The sequence below is a fragment of the Siphateles boraxobius genome, unplaced genomic scaffold (genome assembly GCF_051911475.1).
Source record: "Siphateles boraxobius isolate OS27281-9 unplaced genomic scaffold, OSU_SipBor_1 130, whole genome shotgun sequence".
In the NCBI taxonomy this organism is placed as follows: domain Eukaryota; kingdom Metazoa; phylum Chordata; class Actinopteri; order Cypriniformes; family Leuciscidae; genus Siphateles; species Siphateles boraxobius.
In genome coordinates, this window is record NW_027508734.1 from 28,628,731 (window position 1) to 28,640,425 (window position 11,695).

At 42.8% G+C, this 11,695-nt stretch overlaps 1 protein-coding gene and 1 long non-coding RNA gene across 3 annotated transcripts; both read left to right on the top strand.

The window, feature by feature from the left end:
* The first annotated feature begins 2,574 nt into the window (after positions 1 to 2,574).
* LOC143736617 (uncharacterized) lies at positions 2,575 to 4,963 on the top strand. Its single transcript, XR_013203507.1, has 3 exons — positions 2,575 to 3,338; positions 3,959 to 4,287; positions 4,869 to 4,963. It is a non-coding gene; the product is annotated as an uncharacterized LOC143736617 (long non-coding RNA).
* Positions 4,964 to 7,432: 2,469 nt separating this feature from the next.
* Positions 7,433 to 11,608, top strand: znf408 (zinc finger protein 408). Of its 2 annotated transcripts, none has more exons than XM_077229018.1 (5): positions 7,433 to 7,564; positions 8,326 to 8,537; positions 8,777 to 8,841; positions 9,366 to 9,616; positions 9,708 to 11,608. In XM_077229018.1, exons 1-5 carry the CDS (start codon positions 7,468 to 7,470, stop codon positions 11,510 to 11,512), a joined length of 2,430 nt encoding a protein of 809 aa, XP_077085133.1. In that variant the 5' UTR covers positions 7,433 to 7,467; the 3' UTR covers positions 11,513 to 11,608. The 2 variants fall into 2 exon arrangements, with proteins under 2 accessions (XP_077085133.1, XP_077085134.1); XM_077229019.1 differs by lacking the exon at positions 7,433 to 7,564 and adding an exon at positions 7,607 to 7,705.
* Positions 11,609 to 11,695: the final 87 nt, after the last annotated feature.

Consider the following 11,695-nt stretch of genomic DNA (forward strand, 5'->3'; position numbering starts at 1 on the left):
TAAAGCTGCAAGCAGCATTTAGCGGTGTTCAAGCAGTTCAGGCATTTAAGATTTTTAACCACACAAGCATCAAAAGACATTAAGTTTTATGTAGCAAGCATTTAACCACTGACATCATAGATGGAATAGACCATGTTTTAGCGTGATTTACCATGTTCCAGTATTATTTACTATGAATCTAGCATAATTTACCATAGTTTACCATGACATACCAAGTTCCAGTATGATTCACCATGCTTTACCCTGTTATTGCATGGTTTACCACAATTGAACACATTCCAGTATGATTTAATATGATTCTAGCATGATTTGCCAGTTTACCACGATTTACGATGTAATAGGATGATTTATCATGATATACCACATTCTAGAATGATTTACCAGGATTGTAGCATGATTTACCATGATTCATCACATTGCTAGCATTGTTTGCCATGATACACCATGTAATAGTATTATTTACTATGATTTACCATGTTTCTATCGTGATTTACCATGATTTACCACATTGCTAGCATTGATGTGAAGTGTCAATAGCAATGAAGTGATACACTTTGATAAAAAAAAATGATTGTCTTATAATAGTTAACATGGAAAAACAGGTTTGCTTTAGTGCAGAATACTGGTGAAAATCAGGTCTGTCAAAATGAAAGTGAGCCAATAAGTGGTCTTCTACTGCCCTCTGCTGGCCATTATACTTATTAATAAAAAGTTTTCACGTGTGCTTTTGCACTCATATGTAGACATATGCTTACACACACACACACACACACACACACACACACACACACACACACACACACACACACACACACACACACACACACACACACACACATGTTGTTGCTGTTTTTTTCAATGCTATTGGGATTAGTCATTATGAAAATATACTTGAATGGTCTATAAGCATTTAACATATTTCTTTGTGAAGCTAGCTGTGGACGGGACCTTTCAAACAAGCTATCCCACAGTAATCTAGGAGGTCTAGGACGGTAGGGAGTTACAGCTGTTCCAAGCCGGAGGTCTCACGGATTATATATATATATGCAATATAGTTTTGAACATATATTAATGCAAATACTTTTCTTCTTTCATATGTGCAAAAAATTTAAATGAATGAAATGATACCACAGACATTCTTCAATATGCAAACGATTGAACTTGAATAAATTAATTGATTGTTAATGTTACTTATTTTCATATGCATAGTTTTAAAAAAAACATTGTATTATTCTGCCAATAAAATACTGTTTTGTTTTCTATGACTTGGTTTGATTTCATGTATTTTTTAATGGCACGTTTTTCATATTAACTCTAATAAAAATGCTTAAACACATTTTGTTATAGCTATAGATATTTGAAATTAATGGTAGGTAAAAAAAAAAAAAGCTTATTACAGGTTTCCCATTTAAAACGCAATTTTTAGTTTTCATTTTAATCATATAATTTTATTGAAAAAAATGTCTCAAATTTTCATGTTTACTCAATAATGCATGCTTACACTAGTAATAATGAGACCTTTTTGACAGTTATAGCGCCACCTAAGGTCCGATCTCCATGAAACTTTGCATGCTTCTTCACCATGTTATGACACATATGCTCGTCAATTTTTGTGATGTTCTGAGTTTTTATTTATGATTTATAGGCTTTTGACTGTATTTTGCCACGCCCCTTTTCTAAATGACCCTGTTACAGCCACCCAATTGCAAAATTTCAACTTTTTTTCGATAATTATTGATCTAGAGAGTCCCGAGAATAGGCCTAGACTGGTTTGGTTCCGATCGGGCGAAAAACCAGGGACTAGTTCGCAAAAGTAGGTTTTGGACAAAATCCGACATAGCGGAAACATTTTCTTGCCTAAATCGAAATTGGAGATATACATTTTGTCCTTCTTGAGCCAAGGATCACAGTGGTGTAAAAATATTGAGGCTAGGACCAACGGTCGATGGGTTATGAGCAATTTAGTACTTTTGGTTGCTGTAGCGCCACCTATGGGCCAATCGGGGTCATACTCTGATAGGTTTTTGATACACCGTCTGGTGCACCTGGACATATCATCGGTGATGTAACCTAGGATCACGGGGGGTTTCGGGTCTTTCAACAATCAGACCCCCTCCCCTAGGCGACCCAGCCGGGGTGATCAAGTCCCAGCTTATGTCCAGGTAGCGCTACTACCCTACACGCCATGCCTCTCCTCTCCTGATCCACAGCCACCTTGATGCTACTTCTGCAGCATCAGTGGCCAACTTGATGGCCCTTCGCTGACTCGCCCCTGTGATGCCAAGCATTTTGTAGGCCCTGCAGAGGGAATGGCCCACAAACCCTCGACATCCCACTTCGACAGGTTGGCATATTGCCCGCCACCCATTGCTCCGGCAACCCTCCACAAGCTGGGAGTACTTTGCCCTTTTTCTTTCATTGGCCTCCTCCATACGGTCCTCCCAAGGCACTGTTAACTCTAAGAGGATTACCTGCTTGGAGGCCTCTGAGGTGAGTATAATGTCAGGCCTTAATGTTGTTATGGCAACTGCTTCAGGAGACTTCAGCTGCTTACCCAGATCAACTGCCAGCTCCCAGTCGCGCGCTGTTGCCAACAGGCCAGAGGAGGTGCCCCGGGCAGCTGGTGTTGACTTCTCCCCAGCTCTGACAAAGGCTGTGGTCTTCACTGGGCGAAGGCTCTTGCTGTGGCTAATTCCACTGCAGATAGAATCCGCTACGGCTTTTAGGACCTGGTCATGCCGCCAGCGGTAACGCCCTTCACCCAGGGCTTTTGGACAGCAGCTCAGGATGTGTTCCAACGTTCCTCTCCTCTGGCAGAGGGGGCATGCTGGTGTCTCCACTTTTCCCCAGGAGAAGAGGTTGGATGGACTTGGCAACACGTCATAGACCGCCTGGATCAGGAATTTTATCCTGTGGGGTTCAGCCTTCCAAAGCTCAGTCCATGTGACTTTGCGCTCCACTGTTCGCTCCCATCTTGTCCAGGCGCCCTGTTGACGCATCCCAGCCATCTGGCAAGCTCGCTTCTCCTCAACTCCTGCACGCACTTCCTCCAGGATCAGGGACCTCCTCTCTTTCCCTTCTGCCTTGTCGTAACGAGGAGTTCTTCTGCTTCCCAGGCCAGCTCTCCCATGTGCCACTGCACCCACCAACACCCTTTGCCGTAGCCTTGACTCTGCGTCGTCCACTGCCACGGCAGCCCTCCACTTCCGCCCTGTCCTGACCTCAATCCCAGCCTGGGCAACCTTTGGATCACTGGAATCCCGATACTGTAGGACCTCCCTGGACCGTGTCACCATGAACTCCTCGCTCAGGCTGCTCATGGGAAGCTTCAGCTTGTTGTTCTGCCCATATAGTGCGATGCTGCTCAGGCTTCGAGGCAGTCCCAACCACCTGCGCAGAAACCTGCTAATCCTCATCTCAAAGCCTTCCACCGTTGAAATGGGGACTTCATATACCAGGAGGGGCCAGAGGATCCTAGGGAGGATGCCGTGCTGGTAAATCCAGGCCTTGAACTTGCCAGGAAGGCCAGACTTGTCCACCGCGGCCAGCCAGGTCTCCAGGTCTTGGTTGGTCGCTTTTGTGGAAGCTGCGTCTCTCAGGCTACAATTGAACACCTTCCCCAGGCTCTTCACAGGTTCCTCTGTCAGTGATGGTATCTTGATGGTGCCAAGTGAGAAGTGGAACTTATCAGTGACCTTCCCTTTCTTCAGCACGAGGGACCTTGACTTGGCCGGCTTGAACTTCATGCGAGCCCAGGACATCAGCTCCTGAAGGCCATTCAGGATCCACCTGCAGCCTGGGACAGATGTTGTGGTCACTGTCAGGTCATCCATGAAGGCTCGGATGGGTGGCTGTCTAACTCCAGACTTCGAGAGGGGCCCCCTACACTGCATCTCCGCAGATTTCACCAGCATGTTCATGGCGAGTGCAAAAAGGATGACTGAGATTGTACAGCCAGTGATGATTCCCTTCTCAAGCTTGTGCCAGTCTGAAGTTGTTGTTCCGGAGGAGACTCTCACATGGAAGTTGGTATAGTAGTCCAGGATGAGGTCTCTGAACTTCTTCGGGATATGATGCCGGTTCAGTGCCTCTTCGACCAGTTTATGGGGTATGGATCCATAGGCATTTGCGAGGTCCAGCCACAGCACAGCCAGGTCCCCCTTGTTCTCCCTGGCTTCCCTGATAAGCTGAGTGACCACCCCTGTATGCTCCAGACATCCAGGTACCTCTGGGATTCCTCCCTTCTGGACTGCTGTATCGATGTAGGAATTCTTCAGGAGGTAGTCTGTCAGTCGCCTGGAAATGAGGCTGAAGAAAATCTTTCCTTCAACGCTCAGCAGTGAGATGGTCCGGAACTGCTCGATCTTCTGAGACTTCTCCTCCTTCGGGATCCAAACACCCTCTGCCTGTCTCCACTGGTCTACTACCTTTCCCCTCCTCCAAATCACCTTCAGGATCTTCCAGAGTCTGTGGAGTAGTCTTGGACAGTTTTTATAAACCTTATACGGTACTCCACTGGGCCCTGGAGCGGAGTTTGCCCTTGCCCTTCTGACCACCTCCTGGATCTCCTTCCAGCCTGGCTCTTTCCCGTCAAAGTCCATAGCCGGTGCAGGTGGATTAATCAGGAACCTGCAGGGGCCTAGGTCTTGCTCTCTGTACTCATCACTGTAGGATTGCTTGAGGTGGAGGTCAACCTCAGCTTTAGAGCAGGTGAATTGGCCGCTGCGCTTCTGTCCTAGCAGCTGTTTCGTAAATCCAAATGGGTTCACTAGAAAGGCAGCTCTCCTCCTGGACCTCTCCTTCCTCCTCCTCCTATGCCACTCAGCTCTCCTCAGGGTCATCAGCTTTTTGCGGATTATGCTGCGTAGCTCCGCAAGCGGTCCCCTGTCCTCTTCGCTTGCAGCCTTGAACTGCTGCCTCAAGTTCTTCAGCTCCTGCCTGAGCTGATTGATCTTACTTGCTCTGTTGTTCATGGTATAGGGGGGCTTCGTTGCTCGCTTCTCCACAAGTCCAAATCTCTCTGCAGCTAAGCTGATAATGATTGTAGTCATCGTTTTGAGGCGTCGATCAGCTCTCCCTTTGGCAGTTGCCTCCAAGATGGTATCTGCATCTAGATCAAACTGGCGCCACTCCTTCTCCTTGCTAGCTTGGGGCCACTTCACCCGACGATGTTCTGATGTCCTGTGTGCATCAGGTGATTGCATCACCTGGAGGCTCCGGGCGCTGTGGGGTGACTCCGGGCCTGGCTCCTCCTGCGTCTCACCAGGCGTAGTTCCTGTGCGCTGTGACTCTACCCCCTTCTGCATACACTTCATCTTGGCCTGGTGGATCCGCAGGCCATGTCGGTTCTTGCATATCTTGCCACATATGCATTCCATTATCGTTGTCGTATTTTCATTGCCATGTGTCGTCATCCTTTGATCCGTCCTGTGGGATTCTCTTCCGCCCCCCCTCTCGGGAATCCCTAGGGGTATATCTCCTGATAGGTTGTCCCCAAATTGAGGCCTACCATCTGGCGAGTTTCAAGTCAATGGGCCTTACGGTTTGGGCTGCACGATGCGTTTTAGGGGAATTTTTTTTTCAAATAGGAATTACAATAGGTTTTCAGCACTTTGTGCTTTAAAACCTAAAAAGTGGGTCATTCATTCAAGCAATGGCCATCCCAGTCCCCAGACCTGAACCCTATAGAAAATGAGTGGGCTAAACTGAAGAGAAGAAGCATCAACATGGATCTGGAGAGATTCTGTATGGAGGAATGGTCTCTGATCTCTTGTCAGTTGTTCTCCAAACTCATCAGGCATTAGGAGAATACTCAGAGCTGTTATCTTGGAAAAAGGAGGTTGCAAAAAGTATTTAATAAAAGGAGGCAAATAATTGTTCTCAATGTGTTTTTGAGAAAAACATTTATTTCATAATGTGATTTCCCCCCACTCTCAATTCTTTAACTTCAATAAAAGGTTTGATTTTTGCATTTTTAAAAAATAAAATATCAAAAGGATAAACAAAACAGATTTATTTTTTACAGCCATCTTTGATCATATTTACCAAGGAGGCAAATAATTCTGACTAGCACTGTACCAGGAACAGTGCTGGGCAGATTACTTACAAATTGTAGTCGATTACCGATTTTTAATTGCATGAAAGAAATTGTAGTTAGTAATGTAATTGTCCATTCTGAATCAAACTGCAACATCTGTTTCATGTAGCATTACAAAAGGAGAATGTGGCCCTTAGGCACAAACTTGTTCATATAGATTATTGTAACATATTTCTCTTATTAGCCTACTTGTCTGCTAGGTCTCTCCATCCATTACAGATTCACATTCATGGCAAAGAAGGCCGGGTCACTTACATCATCTAAAGGTCTATTACTTTCAATGCACTTTCTTCCAAATGCACATCATAATGCCCAAATACAAAAGTAGCAAATATAATCTGATATAAATAGTTTAGTTTATAAGAGGCTCTAATGGAGTGATAAAGCTGTTTTTCTGGTATATTGTACATTTGCAAGTAATTGAATGTAGAACTTGTTGAATATAAAACATGTAGAATGATCAAGCAGTAGATCTTATAGTTTGATTTGAGTGTTTTTCTGTGCTTTGCGTTTGTAGCCTACTGACCACTGTAGGCAAACCAGTGTGGAAACATTCAAAACACTATATCAAAATATTGGCATGTAAATCATGTGTCTCTAGCGCCACCGTGTGCTATAAAGTTTGTCTGCCATTAGGTTGTTTCTTAAGTCTTTTTAATTATTAAAATATTTAAAAAATAAAATCTGAGACAAATATTATACACAACTAAGCACCACATTCACAACCAGGAAAAATCTCAAACGAAAACAATTATGTTAAATGTTAAATAAATAATTTATATTAATACACAGCCAATCATATAACATTTATGCACGTCGACTATCAGGAACTATTCATGAAGAATTAAAAAGTAATTTGATCTTCTAATTCTGTAGTTAAAATACATAAAGGACACAGACACTTTGCAATAATTCCTTTATATTGTACTGTTCTCAGGGAAGGACGAGACGTTTTTAATAACAAAGGGTGTTTAGTAGAAGCTGTTGTCGGCCACAGCCCACGCCATATAAGACTTAGAACCGCACTTGAAACAGCGAGGCGCCCTTCAACTCCTGTCTCTCAGGTTCCCCATAAATCCCCAAGGGGTGGAGCCTTTTACCATATTCAACTTGAACATCGAAACACATAAAATTAATAAAGTACAACATTAAGATTAAATGCATTTTTATTTGTAACAGAACAGCATTTTGAACACGTTACACAATTATAGTCATGAATATCTTCTTTAACATACACAGAAATTGTCTTATTGACATACATTCACACAAAACGAACATTCAGCTTTATTTGGAGACGGCGAGTGCAGCAGTAGTTGTTTCTAGAGGGAACCGTTTCTCTATAACACAGTAAGCTACCTGACTTCCGGTCGATGCACCGTTGGCTGGAGAACGATACTTTTCCCGGAGTTTTTGGGTGGATAAACAAGACCCTCGAGTGGCCAATGCGCGGAGGAAATATAGTCCTGAGTTGGTTGAAAAACGTTTTCTCAATCTCATGCTCATGTTTGCAGATTCGACCAGTTATCTACTCGATGAACGCTTGGTTATAGCACAACCTGCATTTATAAAGACGCTTTATACATAACGTACACAGCAAAAAACAACAACGTATTTTCTGAATATCTAAGTTATAGGAAATTGCTGTTTACTCCATAACGTGTTTGTCATCAGCTAGCTCTGCTCTCCACAATAATTTCTAGATTACTAACTGCAGTTAGTAACATTTATAGACTTACTAACTGAGGAAAACTAAAGTCTTGAATTTACTATATTTTTTTATTGAAAATTGTGCATTTAAAATTAAGAACTGCATTAATTCGAATCGCAACAAGCATTCGTATTCTGGGCATTAATTCATATTGCATCTAACCATGCAATTCACTGTACAAAAATCACCAATAGTTGCAACCATTATTGCTATTACTGTAAAACCAGAGTAAACATAATGGGACTCTCTTTAAAACAGTTTTAAACCTATTTATCTTTTATGGGTCTGAAAAACAACAACAATATAATAAAAGAAAAGAAAGACAATAGAAAGAAAAATAAAGTTAACATAATGAAAAAGATATGTAAATGCACAGCCAAATAACAATTATTCATCTAGTAATAGTTGTGTTTGTTTTGTAAGTGCTGTCCGTTTATCCTTGCATGTAACTACAGCTTTCAAGATGTAAGTATGAGAGTACTATCTTGTCTTATTGTGGTGTTTGTTATTTTTAATCTAGTGGCAACAGACTTTTGGAGGGATAAAGGCTCTGGGAACATGAGAGACTCCATCCACAGTGTGCTGAGATCAATACCGCGAGGGCTCACCCTGGGTCCTTCTCTGGTTGAAGATGGACAGTTGGGTCTGTGGTGTGTTGGACGAGTGCTAGAGAAAGGCACTCTGCTTGGTCTGGAGGAACCTGACAATATAATCAGGAAGGTAAAAGAGGAGGTATGCATACCACTGTGTTTTTAAATTTCATTTTGAACCATACAGCTGACAGGTTTGTGTAGCACCACTACAGCAAATGTGCTTCAAGACATTAGAAGCATTTACTTCTCACCTGATATTGTTTTCAGAAGCATAACTATGTTCAAATGGGACTACAAACGCAGTTTTTAGAATTAAATAAGATGTTGCTGTGATAAGTAATAGCTATAAGTAAGTAAGTATGTGTTCTTATTCTCCAGGGGTTGCAAAATACATGCCAAAATGTGTTCAAAGGAGAAATCTCAGAGGAAATGTACTGGATGAGGTAAGTTTATCCAGAATAGACCTGTCACTTTCATGAATTTTGTGCTGATGATTAATTCTGTTTTGTTCATGCATTAATTTGTGTGTGTATATATATATATATATATATATATATATTTTTTTTTTTTTTTTTTACTTGAAATAGTATATAATATAGTAATGAACATTATAATAAAATAGGCCCACATGATTTACTTTAATGATGTAAAAATGTATATTTATATAATATAATATAATAAAGATATTATAAAGTGCAGTCTGAATTTTTTTTTTTTTTCAAACCTTCATTTTGCATGAGGGAAGAGTTTAACTATTTGACTATGGCAAAATGTGATTGAAATTTAAACTGCTTAATTATTGCGGTTATATTAAATAATTGCGATTAGATAGAATAACCGCGACTAGGTGATTAATCAATTATCGCAATAGGCCTAAGCCAGAATTCATTAATTATTATATTTAGTACAATAACTTACTTGCATATCAAGACATTATATAATCAGACTTTTTTAACTTCCTCCACAGGTTTGCCTGCAGCACTCAGAGTGAGAAAGAGAGCAATGTCAGTGTACTTGAGGTGGATGGAAGATTGGGCCTCAGGGTCTGTCAGGACATTCAGCCAGGAACAGAACTGCTCCTCTTGGAAGATCAACAAGAAGCCTCTTTTGAAGAAGAAGTTCTGCAAGTAAAAGCCTGTGAAAACAGTTATAGACCAAACAGAGATCAAGATGATGCTCCAGAGGCCATCACTTTAGATCGCCGCTCTGGCTCTTCATGTAAGTTTATACCTGATATTTGTGCTGTGTAAGAGGTCCATGATATAATGTTATGCTTTTGAGAATGTGTGAAACTTTTGATTTCTAACAGATCCTGCCACACAAGAGAATACAAAACTTCCTATCAAGGCGAAAGGTCTTGTGCAAGACTCTAGAGCCTGTAATTCCAGTGTCCTGGAGCAGAATGGGGTGGATGAGGCACACGGGGAAAGTGAAGCTGAGCAGATCGATGAGCGTCCTGCAAGAGAAGAGATTCAGAGCGTCAGTGTGAATATATCACAAGCCCAGGGTTCATCAGAAGATCTGAAGCCAGAGAGAAACCTAAGAGCCAGCTCTCGCCTTGCCGCTAAACCTCGAAAAGTGCACTCGTCAGCCAACCGTATCTGCAAACGACAAGATCCAATGAATAGGTCAGACCTAAGCAGCAAGAAAAAGCTCTTGAATAACAAAGACAACACAATGCAGACGTTGTATAGTAATGAGGATTCCAGCACGGAGCAAAATGAGCAGGATTTTCCTCATTTTATTATCCGAGAGAGGAAGTACAAATGTTACGAGTGTGACAAGAGCTTCTTTCAGCTGTGCCATCTCAAGAAACACAAATTCACACATCAAAATCAAAAGCCGTATATGTGCACAGAGTGTGGTAAACCATACAGTTCACAGGAGAGCTTCCAAGCCCACCTGCTAATGCATCGTGGTCAGAGGCCTTTTCAATGCCAGCACTGTGACAAAAGCTATGGCTTAAAACGGGACCTCAAGGAGCACCAGGTTCTCCACACAGGCGAGAAACCGTTCGTCTGTGACATCTGTGGAAAAGCTTTTGCTCGCCGGCCCTCGCTACGCGTCCACAGAGAAGTCCATCGGACAAAAGAGCCAGACTACCAGGCTCCCAAGGTCAAGTGTCCAGAGTGCAATAAAGAACTGGCCAATTCTGGCTCTTTGAGGAACCACATGCGTCTCCACACCGGAGAACGGCCGTACATCTGCCAGCACTGTGACAAAAGCTTTCGCCAACGTGGCAATCTGCTGGGACACATGCGCATCCACACCGGAGAGAAACCCTACAAGTGCGACCACTGTGACCTGCGCTTTTCTCAAGTCCCTGAACTGCGCCGGCACCTGATTTCACACACGGGTGAGGTGTATCTGTGCCCTGTCTGTGGTAAGGCTTTACGGGACCCTCACACGTTGCGGGCCCATGAACGACTCCACACAGGAGACAGACCCTATAAATGTGAACAGTGTGGGAAAGGGTACACGATGGCAACCAAACTCCGGCGCCACCTAAAGTCTCACCTGGAAGAGAAGCCACATGTTTGCCAGGTGTGCGGAGCCAAATACACAATGATGCAGAGTCTACAGCGGCATCTGCAGTCGCACAAACTTCACTCAGACTCTGGTCACGCATTGCCGACACGAGGTCGACCTAAAAGGGCAGGCCAGAAGGCAGAGGATGAGCCAGGTAGGACTGACTGCAGCAGTTTGGAAGAGGGACGGATGGTGGCGTACGTTCAAGCCTCAGAGGACTTCGCTATGGTGTCTCACCCAGAAGGTGCCATTTTGGACTCTGGTGCGTACCACCATGGCACGATTGTTTTGGAAAAAGGAGCGGAGAAGGGGGTCCAACGTATTGAGCTCAGTGAGAATATCATCGAGATTATTGTCTCCGATGATAATACCAAGTGTATAGTAGTGCAAGAACAGCCTTCTAAGTGTATAGAGATTCAGGAACAGGATTCTAATGCTGAATGCATAGTTGTGCAGGAAAATGATGCCATTAGTGACTGTATTGTAGTTCCAGAACAGGATGCTCATAGTTGTTTGGTCATATTACAAGGTCAGGATGGTCTAAGTTCTGTGGCAGAGACTGTAGAAATAGAGACAGGGCTGTGACACTAAAGTCTTTCGTTTTCAAACATAAACTCTTCACATTATGTCTCACACCAAAAAAAAAAACCTTTGTGAAATAAATGTATAAGCTATGTTGAATTTATGTCTTGGTGTTCTTTTATTCTTTGATGGGTTTTCTGCATGTATCAGTAAATATTGACTCCTGTCCGCAGTGGACCTTGTTTC